Source organism: Sorex fumeus, unplaced genomic scaffold (genome assembly GCF_029834395.1).
Source record: "Sorex fumeus unplaced genomic scaffold, SorFum_2.1 ptg000003l, whole genome shotgun sequence".
In the NCBI taxonomy this organism is placed as follows: Eukaryota; Metazoa; Chordata; class Mammalia; order Eulipotyphla; family Soricidae; genus Sorex; species Sorex fumeus.
The window spans coordinates 2,753,881-2,772,620 of record NW_026606060.1 but is presented as its reverse complement, the minus strand read 5'-3'; the positions used below and the strand labels follow the sequence as shown (position 1 = coordinate 2,772,620).

The 18,740-nt window shown below is 41.2% G+C and overlaps 1 protein-coding gene across 2 annotated transcripts in view; it reads right to left on the bottom strand.

Moving 5' to 3' along the window:
* FSHR (follicle stimulating hormone receptor) overlaps positions 1-18,740 on the bottom strand; it is a 257,310-nt gene that overhangs the window by 76,211 nt on the left and 162,359 nt on the right. For both annotated transcript variants that reach the window (XM_056117488.1, XM_056117489.1), the window contains exon 3: positions 1,938-2,012. In XM_056117488.1, the coding sequence (XP_055973463.1) occupies positions 1,938-2,012 (75 nt within the window). The remainder of the gene's footprint in view (positions 1-1,937; positions 2,013-18,740) is intronic.

The following is an 18,740-nucleotide window of genomic DNA, read 5'->3' as shown; positions in this document are numbered from 1 at the left end:
TTGCTAGATCAATGTATATTTGCAGAGTTGCCCTGTGTTAATTACTTCCTCTTTGTTTCATTAGCTTTTATGCTGCTGTAACCTGTAGCTACCCAGATCCAAGAAGTTGGCAATTAATCGCTTTAAGAGCAGCCAGTGCTACACAGGGTGAGCACTTCTCTGCGCGGAAATACGATGAAAAAGCTGCCCCATTAGCTCACTGCCCATTGCCCTGCATGAAGCTGTGTTCCTTGAGTCTCATCAGAGCATTGACTACCTTTTTGATTAATTTTTTCACTCATTCCTATGTCTTCTGAAAACCCAGGAAGGCCTCTCATCCCAGTGAGGGTAAGAAGGGCCAAGTAGGGATAAAGCAAGAAGCATGAGGGCACTGGAAAAGGGAGAGGAGGCATCAAGTGATGGAAGAGGATAAGGATGTGGGTACAAGGAAAAGGTCTGGGGAGTGGGTATACGCTAGCCAGAATGGACAGATTGACATTCCTAAACAGAATGACTTGTGTATTTACATATAGATACTACATATATGTATACACATATATAAGCATATACTTATATGTCTAGCCCATTGATACTTGGCAAATACTAAAATTTTCAATTAAAACGTTTTATGGAGGTTTATGTTCAAGTTCCATCCTTCTGTGGATTTGGCTGTGGGACTTTAGGCAAACCTCATGACTTCCCTGTGCCTTTCATCCTTCATCTGTGGCATTATAAAAATGTTTCATTGACTTCCCTAAATGTGCTCCATAGGGTTTTCTTATTTTTGAGATTTTCATTAGTGCTTCACAGAAGAAACATTCTTAGGGACATTAGTTAAGAAACACATAATGCAATAGACTTCTTGGAGATTCCAAGTACGTATTAGGCTATTATTGGCTTAGAAATGTTTTTCCAGAGAAGTGAATCTATCTAATTAAATTTGACCAATGCTTCCTAATATTATTTGATCAGAGGATATTTTTTCCCTTTTTTAAACTCTCAATTTCTTGGGGACAGAGTGATAGTACAGCGGGTAGGGTGTTTGTTTTGCATGTGGCCAACTGGGGTTCTATTCCTGGCACCGCATATTGTCCCCGGAATATTGTCAGGAGTAATTCCTGAGTCAGAAGTAACCCCTGAGCATTGCTGGGTGTGGCCCCAAAGCCAAAATGAGTAAATAAGCTCTTAATTTTCTGAATATTTAACTATACATTATACACACACACACACACACACACACACACTTCTGGTCCTGTCACTAAGGTTTCTTTTGATTTTGACATTCTATGATTTGTAAATTTATGATAATTACAGAAAATTATGAAATAGAGGTGAAATAGAGGTGGAACTATGCCAACATAGATGACATGCCTATGAAACTACATTGTCAACAGAAAAAGTAAATTTGTTTGGAGTAGCAGAGAAACCAAGGATGATTGACATTCTTCCATTATACAAGTTGATGTGTTAATTCTACTTTATACTTATTTATTCATAACAATGATTGTATGGGGCACGAAATTTCATTTTTCCAGATTTACAACATGAAAACTAAGAATTATTTTGACCAAGGTGTGTGTATGTCATAGGTTAACATTTAGACTGGAGCTGCCCGGGTAACTAGTACACAGGGCACTTATTTTAGCCTTTGACTATGGAAGAACTAGAAAAGACAAGGTGGAGTTACTTGCTTGTGTCATAGGGCAAGGTTCTTGGGTCAAACTGTGCAAAAAACTCTAAGAAGGAGGCAGGAGGTTGATTCAACTCTGGGCTGATGTCTATATTGGCAAGCAGAAATGCATATTGTCAACAGGAACTTTTTTGAGCTGACTTTGATACATTAAATATGAAATTCAGGAGATCTAGGAAAAAAACAGAACCGAGTCTCTAGGGAGCATGAGAAAATTTTAAAGCTATTATACAGCAGTTATGAGAAAGCCACTAGGTTTCTTGCTTACATTTCATGCAATTTAGGAAGGTTGGAGAACACATTCGCTTCTATTGCTTCCAAGACATCGTTTTGTGAGATCTCGCTGCAGAGAAAGAAACATAATTCAGTTCAGTTACACTATCCTCCATGCATAGACTTAAGACTAGGGATATGGATCTTGTGCTTATGATGCTTCATCAGACCCACACAGATGTCAAAGAAATCTGCTCTCAAAAAAGTTAGCCTGCCACAAAGGCGGGGCAGGGTGGGGGGGATGGGATGGGAGGGCTACTGGGATCATTGGTGGTGGAGAATGGGCACTGGTGGAGGGATGGGTACTCGATCATTGTATAACTGAAATCCAAGCACGAAAGTTTGTAAGTCTGCAACTATACCTCATGGTGTTTCACTAATTAAAAAAAAAAAAAGAAAAAGAAAGCCTACAATGAGATGAAACCAACATGCTCAATCAAGAACAATCCTTATGGGACAGTAAGAGAATTATCCTAAGGTAAAATCCCCGTTTAGAAAACATTCATTCCGACATTAGAACTCAAGGCTTAAGGAGAGAAAGAGACATAGACAGTAAAGATTTGAGGGCTTTGTGGGGTCATTTGGTCTCTGTCTCAACTAATCAACTACTATTGCAGTGCAAAAGTAGATATAGATAAGTAAACAAGTGAACATGATTGGATTTCAATCAAACCTTTTTAATCATAATTTTTATAAAAATAAACAGGTGATAGACTGAATCTAGCACCACAGGCTGCAGTACAATGACTTGCCCTCGATAATGATCTTGTTTGGGGAAGAAGGGGACCTCACTTCAATTTTCTATTAATTTGGGTTTTTTGAGGGGTCTACCTAGCAGTGCTCTGGACTCTGTATTTGAGGGCCATTCCTGATGATCCCCAAGATTAATCTGATCTGTCTCCGTGCACAGCATGAACCATGTGAACTATCTCTCTGGCCCTCTGTCTCTTTTAAATGGTTTAAAAACTCTTCCCTTCCATGCCATTACTCAAATGGGGACCATTTCTACTGAAAGGCCTTAGCCATTAATGTTGTCTTATAGTTTTCAGAAAAAAAATGCTCCCGCAGGCCCCAGCATTTCCCCCCTCTTGTGATTCGAAGGCAGGGGGAAAGTGTCCCCTGTGTGGAAGGCCAGACTTGATGAGGAGAGAGGACAGCTTTCTGAGTTAATGTGTCTAAGTGGCTTACAGATGAAACGTGCTATTATTAGGCCTCCCGAGGAAGACTCTCATGCAGTTTTAATGTGGCAGCTGAGAGTGTCTCAGGAGCTCTCACAGGCAACATGCATTCAAATTGGCTCAGGCAGAAGTGCTGTCCTCCAGCCTGAGACTCAGCTGACACTCTCCAAGACTGCTCTTGATCAAGAACAAGGCCCTGTAGGGGGGAGCGGAGGGATGGCTGGGAATAATGGCTTTTTCCTTCAGGGAGACTGGACTTGTCTGCGGCTTGTCAGGTGTTGGCAGTCTCAGAGGTTCCCATGGGTGAGGAGAAATTTTTTCTTTTTTTGTGGGCAGGTGGGAGGTGACAGACACCAAGTGGAGCTCAGAACTTACTCTTGGCTCTGTACTCAGGGATCGCTCCCTGTGGGCCCAGGGGGGCAAATGGGGTGCTTGGGATTAAAATCAGGTTGGACACGTGCAAGGCAAATGTCCTCCCCACTCTTGTCCTGGCCTCCGAGGAGACATTTTGTGACAGACACCTTTTGTTCTATAGCTGCAAACTCTTGGCCCAAGATGTGCCTAAGTCTGCTGATGACCCTGAAAGGAAAGAAACTGAGACAGAAGATTCCCAAAGAGTTTCTTTGTTTTAAACATAAAATCTCCTCAAGACCCAGAAATATTTCTTCTCTGTGAGAGGTACGCAGCTGACCTGGGTTTGATCCCCAGCATCCCATATGGTCCCCCGAGCACCACCAGGAGTGATTGCGAAGTGCAGAGCCGGGAGCAACCCCTGAGCGTCGCTGGGTGTGGCCCAAAAAGCAAAAAAAGGAAAAAAGTAATCTCAAAAAAGGTGTCGTCTTTTGTTAAGAAGGCATATTTTCCTCTTTTCTCAAACCTTAGGAATGGAACAAGGATCTGTGTTTTAAGATATTTTTTGGTAACATTGATAGCACAGCAGTAGGGCGTTTGCCTTGCAAGCGGCCAACATGGCCAATCCGAGTTTGGTTCCTCCACCCCTCTTGGCGAGCCTGGCAAGCTTCCCGTGATGTATTCGATATGCCAAACACAGTAACAACAAGTCTCATGATGGAGACGTTACTGGGCCCGCTCGAGCAAATCGATGAACAATGAGAGGACCGTGACTGTGACTGTGACCATGAAAGGTAGACTAACATAGCCCTGGGCAACTCCCCCTCCCATCACTAAATACTGGCTGTTTTCTAAGCATTTTGTATCTATCACCTACAAAATCCCTCCTCTTAAATTGCCAAATTTTATTACCCCCTTTTTTATATGATCTCACTGGAGGACTAGATCTAGTTCCAAATAGGGCTCTCTGCATATATAATTAAAGTTTGTCCTTTCTCACTTGTGTCCAGGCTTGTGGGTTTATAACATGGAGGAAGATTATCTTCATCCCAGTAGTGTCTTTTGTGATTCATTCGGTACATTTATGCCTTCACGACTTTCACTCTTGCATACAGTAGCTGCTTAAAATAAAAGGTCTTAATCAAGGTTAGTTTGTTAAGTAAACAAAACGAGGAGTTGGACCTGGGAATAGTCTAACAGTTTTTGAGAACTATAAATTTGAGTGAGATTATGGAGTTGAGAAATAAGAGTGAATAATCAGTCTCTTACATCCAATAGTACAGTGATCAAAAACAAAACAATAAATTCAAACCAGGCTTCTGTAGTTTTGTTTGCATGTCTGAGGTGTTAAACGTTTTCCTTTCTCCTGCTTTAGAATATTATTATCCCTAAATTACACCCAGAGGGGAAGCATCAGGGTAGTTAAACTTTGTTTTCATGCCGCTTATGAGAATCTTGATTGGATAGTGGGAGCACTTCTTGTCTGGTCTCCCTATAACTAACAGAGGCAAATTGTTGATTTCATTTTCTGAGTGCTACATGGAGTTTTCTGCTGACTGACTTCACAGAACAGGATCAGCCTAATTCACTCTAGGACATGCAAGGACCTTAAACTCAGCCTCTGAGACCAAGTAGAGGGGTCCTGAAAGAAAACTGCCTCTCTCAAGCAGACAAGTCATGTGCCTCCTCCCCCTTCTCTCTCTCCTTCCTCTTCCTTTTCTCTCTCCCTATCTCCCTCTTCCTTCCCCTTACTTTTTTTCTTTCTCTCCCTTTGATTTCCTTCCTTCCCTTCCCTCCCTTTAACCTCCCCTCTCCTTTCATTTCCTTATCTTCATAGACTGGGCTCATCATTAACTTCATTTTATTCCTCTGTTCTGCTAGTAGAAGCAGTGCCGAGAGGTACAGAAATGAGGAGGGGACTACCTGAGAAAGAAGATACTATGAAACATGGAAGAGTTGAGTGCAAGGACTTCCGATATGAAAAATAACGGGGCAGGAACTGAATGACAAAGAGGGTTTAAGTGCAAAATGGGGCATGGGGTGGGGCACAGTGATAGTACAAAGATTAAGACACTGCCTTGAGGGACACAGGATGCTGTGACCTGGACCCTGGCTTGAATCCTGGCACTGCCAGGGGTGGCCCCCAAGAACCTCAAATATGGCTTAATTCCCAGTCCAAATGCAGAAGGAGACATATTATCTAATAGTGTTTTTTGTTGTTGTTGTTGTTGGCTTATGGGCCATACCCAGCAGTGGTGTTCAGGGATTACCCCTGGCTCTGTGCTCAGTGCTTACTCCTGGAGATGCTCAGGAACCAAATGGGGTGCCAGGAATCAAACCCAAGTCAGCTGTGTGCAAGGCAAATGCCCTACCTGCTCTATTGCTCCAGACCTCCAACAGAATTTCCAGGGTTACCAGTAGGTTTGGTCACTCACAGTACTGTCTGTCTCAGCATTATATTACCCCTAAATTTACCCACAAATATTCACATTTCTCTCCTTAATTCATGTATGAGGGTTCCTTTAAATGGATTATTTTTTGTCAAATAACATAGAAATGATCAAGTAAATTATTAAGTAAATCCAGCCAAGAAACTTCTCAATTGGTTCAGGAGGTCTTCCTTATTTTATGGTCTCAACTGCAAAGAGGGAATTTGGGGGTGACATTAGCTATGTGCATATTGGGGAAGGTCCACACTGCTCAGCAATGGGAAATAACCTCACTGAGGAAATCAAGCCTGTATTTTCCAGCCCAACTCAACTCCGCCGCTAGATTTTCTATTATAATTTATTAGGTAATTGCTATTTACTGATTACCCTACATTCATGCAATCCTTTCAACATCCATGTGAGGTTCGTATTTTGCTCTTCATGTTAATGGAAAGTTTCTCACTAGGAGTCTATGAAAATATTCTAGGAGACTTGTAGTAATAGTTTTCAAGCACAAACTCTCCTTTTATAAAACTTTTAAATATGTGATCTCAGAAATGAGAACTCCTAGCCAGTATCTTAGAAGCTAGGAATAGGAAAATATCTTCATTATTTCCAATAATTACAAACAACTTTAAACATGGGACTTGTATTTACCTGATATCAGATATGGGTATCTAATGTTTAAATGGACACAGAGATTATTGATCTTTATTAGTCTGTATTTAACATCTGTAGTAATAGGTAGATGGTAGATGGAATACTTACTCTTTTTTTCCAATGTCACAAATTCATGTAAGAATTCAACTTCTATGTTAAATTTTTGTGAATGTTTAAAAGCATGGCACTCTTCTCACTAATATATTTTTCTGAGAAGATGGTTATTTCACATGTTGTCTGCATCTATCTTTTCATGTGGGTATTTATTACTTTTAAATAGAGCAGCAAATATACATTTTTCAGTTTTCATTTTTATTGTTGTAATGTCAGTAGCTTTAACACCCATAATCAAAATCTTTTGGGGGTCTTTAGTAAGTTTTAAGAGTGTAAAGAAATCTTAACATGACGTTTGGTAACTGTTCAATGTAGACACAGACAGATGTTCTTTGTTCGGGGCTAGGGAGGGGGCATGGATGGGGATCTCAATCTGGAAAGTTTGTTTTCAGAGATGAGGTTCTCATCACATTCTGTAATAGTGCTGCTCGATTGTTCATATAATTATGAATCCCTTGGAAGTCTTATTAAAAATGCATATTCTCAGTGGGGAGGTTTTCCATAGGGCCCGAGACACTGCACTTCTGAGGTTCAGGTGAGGAATTAGTCCTGAGACTATACTTTGGATTATAAAGTTCTTTAGAGGAATTATAATATCCCATCATATCTTCCTCTCCACCACATGAATATAAGATGAAAAGCTTTATGTATCTGTCAAAGTAACCAAAAAGTTATTATGAAAAATAAGCCAAGAAACACTTCTAAACAGCTAAATAGTTTCAGATTGATGCAGATGAGGCAGAGACAGTGGGTTTCTGTTCATTCACGATTTACAGGTTCTTCAATATTTTCAAAAGCGAAAATATTGAATCATAAAGATGTTCAGACTTACAGTTGAAAAGTAGGAAAGTTTATTGGAAGTAGTAAAGGAAAGGAGCTCCCAAAGTGGGGAGGAATTTAGTATAAGACTCAGTTAACTCTGGCTCTTTGGGGGACATGTTTTATAGGAAAATCGGGTCTTTGTGTTACAGAGAGTGCCAGGAATCGACAGGGTGGTAGGGCTAGTTTGTCTTTCTAGCATCAACCTCAGGCATTGTTCATTATCTTAGTCTCCCCGTGAGTCTAAGCTATGGGAAGAATTTTGTGATGAATAATTTAATAAATAAGTAAACTCCTGTTTATCAGAATAATTCCAGGGGGTTGCAGGGAGTCAAAAATGTAGGATGGGCCAGCCAAAAGTGGGACTGCTCTTAGCAGCTGGCAAGGGCAAACTGAGGCTTCCTCTTTGAAGATGGTATTTCCTATTGTATGGTCTCAATTGAAGATATTAAAGGGAGGTGGAAGGTAACGTTAGCTAGTTCAAAAATAGTCATTTCATGTGTGTGTGTGTTTATGTACATGTATATACATGTATATATACATATATATGTATATAGATATAGATATAGATATGTGTGTGTGTGTTTAAATGGTGGTGGCTGGTTCTGGAGGTCTTTGGCTGCTGGAGCCCTGGACGGGGTGGGGAGGAAAACTCATGAAGTTACCGGCAGAGGAACAAAGGCATGCGGGTCCCCGGGGCTGAGATCTCCAAGCCTGCTTGGATTGGGGCTGAGCATCCTCCACCCAGATCCTCCATATTCCAGTAGGCAGGGGTCACACCCACCAACTGGCCCCTGGCGCTGTGTAATCCCATCAATGGCCAAGACCCAGAAACTATAAAACCCAGCTCCCAGTAGTGACATCTTATTATCTCATTCTTACTTTGGACAAACTGGAAGGATACCAAATGTAACCTGCCCACATGGCAGAGTCTGGCAAACTCCCCGTGGTGTACCCAATATGCCAAATACCAGTAACAATGATGGGTCTCATTCTCCTAACCCTGAAAGAGCCTTGAATATGGCACTTTTAAAAAATTTTTCAGGGCTAGGATGAAGGAGGCGTTACTGGGGCCTGCTCGAGGCAATCGACGAACAACAGGATGGTCGTGATCATGATCGTGTTTAAATATACATATATATATAGTGAACATATGAATATATTTGGTTTGGGGGCCACACTCAGAAGTGCTCAGGGAATATTCTTGGTGTTTGCACTCAGGGAACAATATGGGCATTGAACCTGGTTTGGCCATGTGTAAGGCAAGCACCTTACTGCTGTACTATCTCTCCCTGAAAAGCAAGATTAAAGACTTCAAATAATTCAGCTTATGAGCAGCAAAATACTTGTCTAAAAAATTAAAACACATATTCTCTCTAGAAAGCCTTCCCTTACTTGTTCTCATTGAAGTTCTTCCTAAAGATTTTCATAAGATTTTTTGATTTTTCAGTTTCAGCAATTAATGCTGTGTTTTACTTTTTCTACTTTTGAGGGGACAGTGGTGGTGGTCAGTGTCGTATCTCCCAGCCTGAGTTACTGGATGGAATCTCACCTATCTATCTTTATATTTCTGGTACTAAATGATAAAATGGCATATGTATCTAGTAATTATTTCATGAACTGATGAATAAATGGGTGGATAGATGAAGGCAAAAAAGACCTTTAGGCTCAGAAATGGCATCTGTAAAGCTGATACCATTCTTTTATCATCTTTTATGTAGACAATGCCCCAAACTCCAGCAAATGGTAGATAAAGCTTGTCTCTGAGTCAGTTTTGTCCATGAGATCTTTGCCAAGGATGTGAGAAACCATGCATGTTTTGGCTTTCTCTATGAATAGTGAATGTCTACAGTCTTCCCTCTAGCCTTGCGTCTGATATTTTCAAACACCCATGGAGAAGAAAATAGTGAACATCACAGGTGAACATCTAAGAGTTCTCAAATTTTGTATCTGGGAGTTAGAGAATGTAACTTAGGTTCTTTTAGTACATAAAATTCCAAATTTCCTTGAAAGGAGGGGAGATATGAGTTCGTGAGACACTGGATGTTAGTGCCACCGGAGTATCCTCCAGTGTATTCTTCTCTTGGTCACAGAAGTGATATTCATATGAAAGTATATTTGACTGGGATAGGAGTAATTAGGAAAGTGGTCTCTGGTAATTTTCAGAAGTGACTCAGCATTTAAAATTCAGCCAGCTCTTCCATATAAATTTCAATCCGTTATGTAATAATAGTCATTTGTTCATCATCTAAATGAACACTAGGAATATCTTATTCAGGTCAGAGTTGTTAAGGCTTTATAGGATAAGACAAGGTTAGAAAATTATGAGCAGTTCGTCTTTACCAAATTTATGTCAATGGAGGCCACACATAGTGATTTTCAGCCTAACTGTAATTGGGCCACTCTGGAGGTGCTGAGGGGACATGAGCTTGGAGTCAAACTCAAGACCTAGTGTGTGCTTTGCATGTGCCCTAACACTTAAGCTCTGTCTAAGCATATAAATGAAGAATAAAACAAGGACTCAAACACATAAATATCTTTAATGTCTTTCTGACATAGGAAATATTCTTCACCCACATCTACCCCATCTTTTCCTTCATTCTCTCTCTCTTTCTCTCTCTCTCTGCAGAACATTCTCTCTTTCACTAGATTCCACCCTGGATAGACATATTAGAGTAATCAACTGCATGAATATGTTTTCAATAGTCATTGAATTAAATTTCTTTGTTTTTAATAACTTTAAGAAATAATTATTTCAATCAAATAAAGAATCTTAATAAATTTAGCCAATTATTTTTCTTTCCCAAATCTCCTGTAGTCTGGGGTCCCCAACTCTGCTCCATGGTGGACCTGCACATTTTGCACTGTGTTTGCATTTGAGTTTGTCTCCTTCACTGGACCAAGAACTCCTGGAGGAGCGCAGCATCACCATTTAGCATTCCCACTGCCTGCCAAGTGTTTGCTGAATGAATAGATTATCTTTGAAAGATTATAAAAAGATTTTCCACCTTTGCTTTTGCACAATAAAGCTGTGTTCTTGAAAACTTGCAGTAAACAGTATTTGCAAATCAAATTGTACATTAGCCCAGGAAGGCAGTGCTTTGTTTAGCAGAAACTTGGAGTGCATCTTTGAAAGAGAGAACTAATTCAACAACCGTTCAACAGATTTTGTTTAAGCAGCTTTTATGTTTGGGGCACTAGGCTGGGTGCTGGGTTTTATCAATCATCACTCAGAGTCTAGTTTCTAGGTTTTCTTAACTGGGTGTTATTGTTTTTTGATGGACTACAATTGACTTACTGGAGAAGATGTATTATTATGTGTTGCATTTGACTATAACTATATATATAAACATGAAATAGTTTTACATACTGATTTACATGTAAAATTAAAATAATTATACATAACATATATGCATATATATACACACATATAGTGTCATGCTATCTCTCTCATAAGTCTATGTCCTGAATTCTTCTAGAAATGTGATATATGGTTTAAATAAATAAAAGGCAAGTATAAAACAAGAAAGAATTAAACAGGTGAACATATCCCATAAAATAGATTCTAGAGACCTCAATAAATATCTGTTCTCATTTAGATTCCCATGAGGGCATATGTAGAGACTACAAGAGAGTTTGAACCCATCCTGTCTCCTTTATTGCTGCTGTATACATGGGAAATTTGCAGGGGATCTCTGATTCTTAGCATGCTTGTTGGTAAAATGGGAATCATAACTATCTCAAAGGGGTTTAGTAAGGTCTGGGTGTGGAAGTTAAAGGCTTGTCACATGTATACTAAATATTATATCTTCATGAACCTGCCTTCTTCTCTTGATACTCGCTCAATGAGTATCAAGACATTCAGCACTGAATGTCTCTGCACTGGGGAAGAGTGATAGCAAGGGTCACCCGAGTCCTTCCTTATCCCATCTACAGATCCTTTAAATTCTTAAATCTGGCTATAGCTTTATCCTAAACCTGATTCTATGCCTTTCTTGAATGAGACCTGCCACCTGGTCCGTGGACTGACAAAGGAGATTAGGAAGAACCTTTAAGTGCTGCAATTTCCACATCTCTATCCCCGAAGGCTTCATCTACAAGCATGGGTTTCCCTTGGGAGAGGTGAATGCAGGTGTATGGACATTGTTAATGGGCTTCTCTCACCTATTCAGATGGCAGCAAGGAGAAGCTTCCTATCCATTCCAGTTCCCCCTTCCCCCTTCCCTTCCTGTCCCCCTTCCCTTTGCCCTTCTCCCTCCCCTTCCCTTTTCCCTTCCTCTTCTCTTTCCCTTTTCTCTCCCCCTCTCCTTCTTCCTTTTCCCATCCCCATCCCTTTTCCCTTCCCTGAGGAATTTTCCTAAAGGTAGTCTTTGGATGGCTCCCAAATGAGACAGATAAAAATCAGCTTCAAACAACTGATTTCAGACATCTAAATTGAAGTCACTTTGAAACGTATCCATTTTAAATTTAATCTAAATAGAGTTGATCATCCACATTTGAGTACAATTTTCCTTTTCTCAGCAGATAAAGGAGAGGAGTAAAAAGCATTGTATAATAGTTATATTTATGACATATTTATTATACTTCAAATGTCTCACATTTGAAAAATAAGTTATATGTTACATTATTCATACTTATTTTAAGAGCTTTATATTTATTACATTTCTTAATCCTCATAACAATCCTATGAACTGCTGTCCTTAGTTCCTTTACTAAAAAGGGAATAGCAGAATACTGTGGTTAATTTTCCCAATGGCATAGAGGTACTAAGTAAAATGAGTGAACCCACATTTATAGATCCTCAAAGGGTGGTAGAAATCAGGTGTGCCATATATTGATTTTGACAACCATTTATACTTCAGAAAGTCCCATTGTTATTCCTTTAATTTCTAATAAGGTAGAAATTGTTTGGGAAGAAATGTGGCAATAAAACAACTAAATACTATCTGGTCTCAAGTACAATTTCAGTTTGCTTGAAATCTTGTAGGGCAAGACTTAAGTCAATAGAAATAAATAAAAGACCTAAGCAGTGACTCATCCTAATAGGACTATGCTAATATGTCTTCTATGCAAGTATAAAGCAAATAAAGGAATAAAGTGGTGTGCCCCTGCCTACCAAGAATCTTCAGTTTAGCTGTGTAGACAGAATGTGTGTGAAAAGTCGGGGATGCAAAGTCATTAGAAGTGGGGAAAAAAGTCTGAGAATGCCGCGCACTCAATGGAAAACAGAATAAACAATAGGGGTTAAATATATTTTATGATCATTCCCCTTTTTGCATTATATTTTCTGTACCATACCCTCTCTACTTGTGAACATTTCCCAAGATTTGTCTTGGTAGCCACACAATTTGTTTGGGAACTTTTGTGCGTCATTTCTCGCCCCACAAGTCTGTAACTGTCCAAACCATAATCCAGTGGGTGTGCTGTTAATTCTTGGACAACTAGTGTATCACTTAATCACTTCACTTAACTTCCCGTTAGTCGTCGATTTGCTCGAGCGGGTGCCAGTAACGTCTCCATTTGTCCCTGTCGCGTGCTAGTGTAGCCCAATGGCATCTCTTCGCTCCGGGAACATGGAGGGCCTCAAACTGATCGTTCATGATCTTGACAAAGAAGTCTGACCATCTGGTAGGTGGGCGGCCACGCGGTCTCTTGACATCCCGTGGAATCCAATCAGTAACAGCTCTAGTCCAACGGTCGTCTTTAAATCTCATTACGTGACCAGCCCATCTGATTTTCGACACCTTGGCATATGAGACAGCGTCCCTGATCCTTGACCGTCGACGGATGTCAGAACTCCGGATTCGTTCTCTCATTTGAGTGAAACGTGATATTCCAAGCATAGCTCTTTCTATTCTTCTTTGGGAGACCTGAATGGCGTTCTCATCTTGTTTGCGTAGGGCCCAGGTCTCTGAGGCATATGTTAATGCAGGAAGAACAGTGGAATCAAAGAGATGTGCCCGGAGCCGGAGGTTCTTCATCCTCTTAGCTATTTCTTCGACGTTCTTGAAGGCGTTCCAAGCCGCTCTCTTCCTCCTGCGCAGCTCGGGTGCCAGGTCATTTCTCATGTTGACCTCTCGACCTAGGTACACATAGCTGTTGCATTCGGAGATGGTCGTTCCATTGAGAGCGAATGGGGCGTCAGGAACAAGGCTGTTTCTCATAAACATTGTCTTCGTAAGATTCAGCTGTAGTCCTACCTTTCCACACTCACGGTCAAAGTCGACCAGCATTTGTGCCACTTGGCTGATGTTTGGTGTTATTAAAACAATGTCATCAGCAAAGCGGAGGTGGTGTAGTTGCCGACCATCTATCTTCACTCCCATTCCTTCCCATTCCAGTCGTCGCATGATGTTCTCGAGGGTGGCACTGAAGAGTTTCGGTGAAATGGTATCACCCTGCCGCACCCCTCTCTTGACATCAACGATCACTTCTTTGTAGAATGGTGAGATCCTGGTAGTGAATCCGCAATACAGCTCACGGAGGATCCTGATGTATTGGGCTTGAATGCCCTGATTGGCTAGGGCTTCAATGACCGCTTCCGTCTCAACAGAGTCAAAGGCCTTCTTTATATCAATGAACATTAAGCAGAGCGGCATCTTGAACTCCCGAGAAACCTCAATGAGCTTGGTTACCGTGTGGATGGTGCTGAATCCTTTGCGGAACCCTGCTTGCTCGCATGGTTGTCCTTCATCTAGTGTTCTGCCAATCGTATTCAGGATGACTCAAGTGAACAGTTTGTAGATGACAGACAATAGGCAGATCGGGCGATAGTTGCCAATGTCATGGATGTCTCCCTTCTTGAACAGTAGTACGGTCCTGCTGGTTTTCCATTGGGACGGAACCTTGCATTCAGACAGGTAGCGAGTGAAGAGCCGAGCCAGTGTATTGATGAGTGCTGACGGCAGGTTCCTCAGGTGTTCAGGTCTGACCTTGTCTGGGCCGGGTGCTGCTCGCTTCTTTACCAACGAAATGGCGTGTCGGATTTCGGAAGGGAGAACGTTAGGAACGACATACCCATCCTGTGGAATTTGGTATGTCGGCAAGTGGACATGGCTATCGAAGAGATTTGAGTAGAAGTCATGGATAATCTTCTCCATTGCCGTTCTGGAGGATGTGATGGATCCATCGGGACGTCGGAGGGCAGTCATCTTGGTCTTATAGTTGGCGAAGGACAGGAGGGCGTTACGAATACTTTTCCCGGCTTCTGCCGCATCTACCAGTACTTCTGCTCTTCTCTCTTTGAGGTCTTCTTTGATCGCATCTCTGCACTGCTTTGCAAGTTCGGACGTTAGCTTGCGGTTGCCTGAGGCATGCGCCAAACCACGCTGGCGAATTAGCTCAAGAGTTTTCGAAGATAGGCGACTTTTTGTGGCTATCTCTCTCTTGGCGTTCCTCGCACATTCATGGAGGTGCTGAACCAGTCGATCGTATTCCTCGTCAATGTTGTCAACAATGGCATCTTCCCATGTTGCCGCAAGAGTACCAAAGAGTTCCCAGTTGGTGGTCATTCTGGGAGTTCTCTTTTTGAACTTTGCAGCCCTATCTCCCCGCTCTGTGAAGTAGAATTTTGCACGAAGGAGACGGTGGTCCGATCCCGTTCGAAATTTTGGGACAACAGCAACATCAGTCAGGCAAAACCGTGGATTGAATATGATGTGGTCTATTTCGTTGTGGAATCGTCCACCGGGAGACTCCCATGTCCATCGTTTAGATTCTGCCTTCTGCAACTGTGAGTTACCATGAATGGTCTTGGTCGACATGATGAACTCAGACAGTCTCTCACCCTGTTCGTTCCATTCTAGGCCATGGGTCCCGATGTGAAGTTCTTCAGCTGATCTTCTCGGTCCTATCTTGGCATTAAAATCACCCACAATGATCTTGTAGAAGGTGTGGTCTTCTTTATAGAACTTCTCTAGCTCCATGTAGAACTTCTTGATTTCTCTTTCATCATAATGAGATGTTGGTGCGTAGACAACGAAGATAGAAACTGCAGGCAGTGAGCCACATCTATTCAAATGTAGACGTCTGATTCTGGTTGTTAGGCATTCGAATGAATCAATGCTCTTGGCCAAGTTTGTGTTGACAAGGACACCGACGCCTCCAACACCTCTTTTATCGCATGTTCCGAGGAACAATTCTTCTCCGGTGTCGAAAACGGCATGTGCATCATTTGTGCATCATTTGTGCATCATTTCTCGCCCCACAAGTCTGTAACTGTCCAAACCATAATCCAGTGGGTGTGCTGTTAATTCTTGGACAACTAGTGTATAACAAGCTATTAATCTCCCCCCATTCTTCTCTCCATTTAGGTCACAACTCCAGACAAGAGGTTCATCTTCTCACCTCTATTGGATCACTGAATCAAACTAAGTTGCCCTGAGCCATCTCTGAGGCCTTTTAATATTTAACCTATTTTTTTTTTGCTTTTGTAAATGGCTATTTTACACTAGTAGTAGTAGAAGTAATAGTGGTATTATGACTCCTTGCAGTTTCTGCGAGATCAATAGTTTTGCTTTTGTTTTTGTTTTTTGGCTATTTTTGTCACACTCAGCGATGCTCAGGGGTTACTCCTGACTCTGCACTCAGGAATCATTCCTGGCAGTGCTCGAGGGACCATATGTGATGCCAGAGATCGAACCCAGGTCGGCCATGTGCACAACAAATGCCCTACTCACTGTACTATTGCTCCGGACCCTAGATCAATAGTTCTTAACAGTTCTGTGATGACTTCATTTCATTTTTTTCATTTCATCATCCTGTTATTCATCGATTGCCTTGAGCAGGCCCCAGTAACGTCTCTTTCATCCTAGCCCTGAGATTATATTCAAGGCTCTTTAGGAGAATGAGACCCATCATTGTTACTGGTATTTGGCATATTTGGTATGCCACGGGGAGTTTGCCAGACTCTGCCCTGTGGGCTGGCTACATTCGATAGCCTGCAAGTTTGTCCAAAGTAGGAATGAGGTAATAAGATGTCATAAAAAGATGTCCTGATAAGATGTCGCGCGGCCACATTTGCGGCCGCGCGGTTCCGGGAGCTGGATTTTATAGTCTCTGAGTCATGAGTCTCTCCGCACACATGAAGGTACTGGCAGAGGGACAAAGCCACGCGGGTTCCGGGGCCGAGATCTCCAAGCCTACTCGGATTGGAGTGGAGCATCTTCCACCCAGATCCTCCAAATTCCAGTAGGCGGGGGTCACACCCACCATCTGGCCCCCTGGCGCCGTGAAATCCCATCAACGGCCAAGACTCAGAGACTGTGATGACTTAGGAGTGGTTTAATATTGGCCATGAGTCATTTTTCTTTTAAATAGTGTCCTAATAATTTATTTGTATTATATTCAAAGTTATGTGCACAATATGCCACAAATGGAATAGTTAGAGGACAAAAGTTTGAAGTGAAAGGTAATGGTTTAAGAATTCACTGGAATGAGAGAAATAGCTAAAAGAGCTAGACACATGATTTGCATGCATGAGACCCATGTTTGAGGTTTGATCCCGTATCCTAGCACTGCAGGGAGAGGGAGTAGCCCCTTAGCACTGCAGGGTATGCCTCCACATCCTCCCCTTTGAAAAGGAATCCATAGATTTATAGACAGAAGTATAGCTAACATCACTGCCAGGATAACCTAAGTAGGATTTTTTTCCCTTGGGAAAGTAAATAGAATTTACTTTAATTCAATTTAATTTAATTTAAATTAGATAATTAAAGTAAAGGTGTCAAAAGAGTAGAAGGTAAAGAGAAAGAAATTATCTAGAGATAGAATAAGATTTGAGTTATAATTTATAAAGTGATGGACAATTCCTTTATTGTTGTGTATGCCTTTCAGAAATTTTTAAGCATGAGTTCTTTGAGTTCTAAGTAATGGAAGGCAAAGAGTTGGGAATATAATAAGGAAGTCAGTGGGTACATGTGTAGAAACATTGAGTCTTGTGACTTTTATGTGGCCTGCCAGCTTCAATGTAGGCCAATGGGAGGTAAGTGAAAAGAGTGGAAGGGCTCTAATTCACAAGGAATAGTAAGTTGTCCATAAGTTCGGACACTTGCAAGTTTGTGCTGTTACTCAAGGCACAGAAATAATGACAATGGTGATAATTAACCTTTATTAGACATTTGTTACGTAACAGGTGCTATCAAATGCTATACAAGGGTAATCCCACTGATGGCTTAATTTCATCAGGGACCTGCTGACATACACACATGCTCTCATATGTACATGTATCATCATATAAATGTGTGAGGGGTAGCATGAACCTGGAAAGTAGACAGATGTGGATTTAGAGCTTATTATTACTGTATAGTTTTGTTTTGTGGCCTTATACCAGACAATTTCCATGTGACTTATTTACATGGGGATCATATACCAAACTTTTAGGGGTTTTCTGAGAATTATGGAGCTGCTATATCATGGAAGACATTCTTAGTTATCCACCCAAATTCATTTCCCCCTCCTCCTTTGCTGGCAAAGCTAAACTGTATTTCTGGCCAATCTTGCTATTAGGAATAGCACTGCAGGAATAAGCTTCTCTCATGGAATGTGAGAAGTGGAATGGGCATCTCTCAGCCCAGTGCATCTCCTGTCAGATGTGTTCTTTCTTTGTCTTCTGGTACTTCCATGCCTGGAGAAGGTTTGAAAGCTACGATTGTACACAGTAAAGCTGCCAGTTCCATGAGATTCTCAATTAATTATAGGAAAAGCCACCCTGAACTACTCCATTAAAATGTCCCTTCCATCTGGGGAGTTCATTGTTGTCATTTTACTCTAATACTTAGGGTAAAATATTCTCAAAATAAAGTCTTTGCTTGAGCTCAGTTATCCAAGGCCTCTCTGTTACTTAGTGGCATGATACCGACTGTCTCTGGCAAACTCTGGCAGCAAGAACATTTTTTTTTTTTTACAAAGGAGCCTATTCCATCTATGAGCATTCAAACCCTGAGAAAGTATTCAATTAAGAAATTTGAATGCACAGGTTGCCACACCTTGGCAAGGCAGAGGTGAAGGAGCTGAGGTGAGGTCTCTTGAATGGGCAAGAAATCTCCATCACTTTGGCAAATCACTAGAACTCTCTGTGATCCGTTTCCTCTGTAAAGTATTGCCAAGGATCCCTGTCCTTAAGAATATTTTATACACCAACATAGACCTCATAGATAAAGAAACACTCAGTATCTAGAATACCTCCTAGGTCCCTTCTAGCCCCAGAGTTCTGTGATTTTAATTATACCTGTGATTCTATTATTAAAA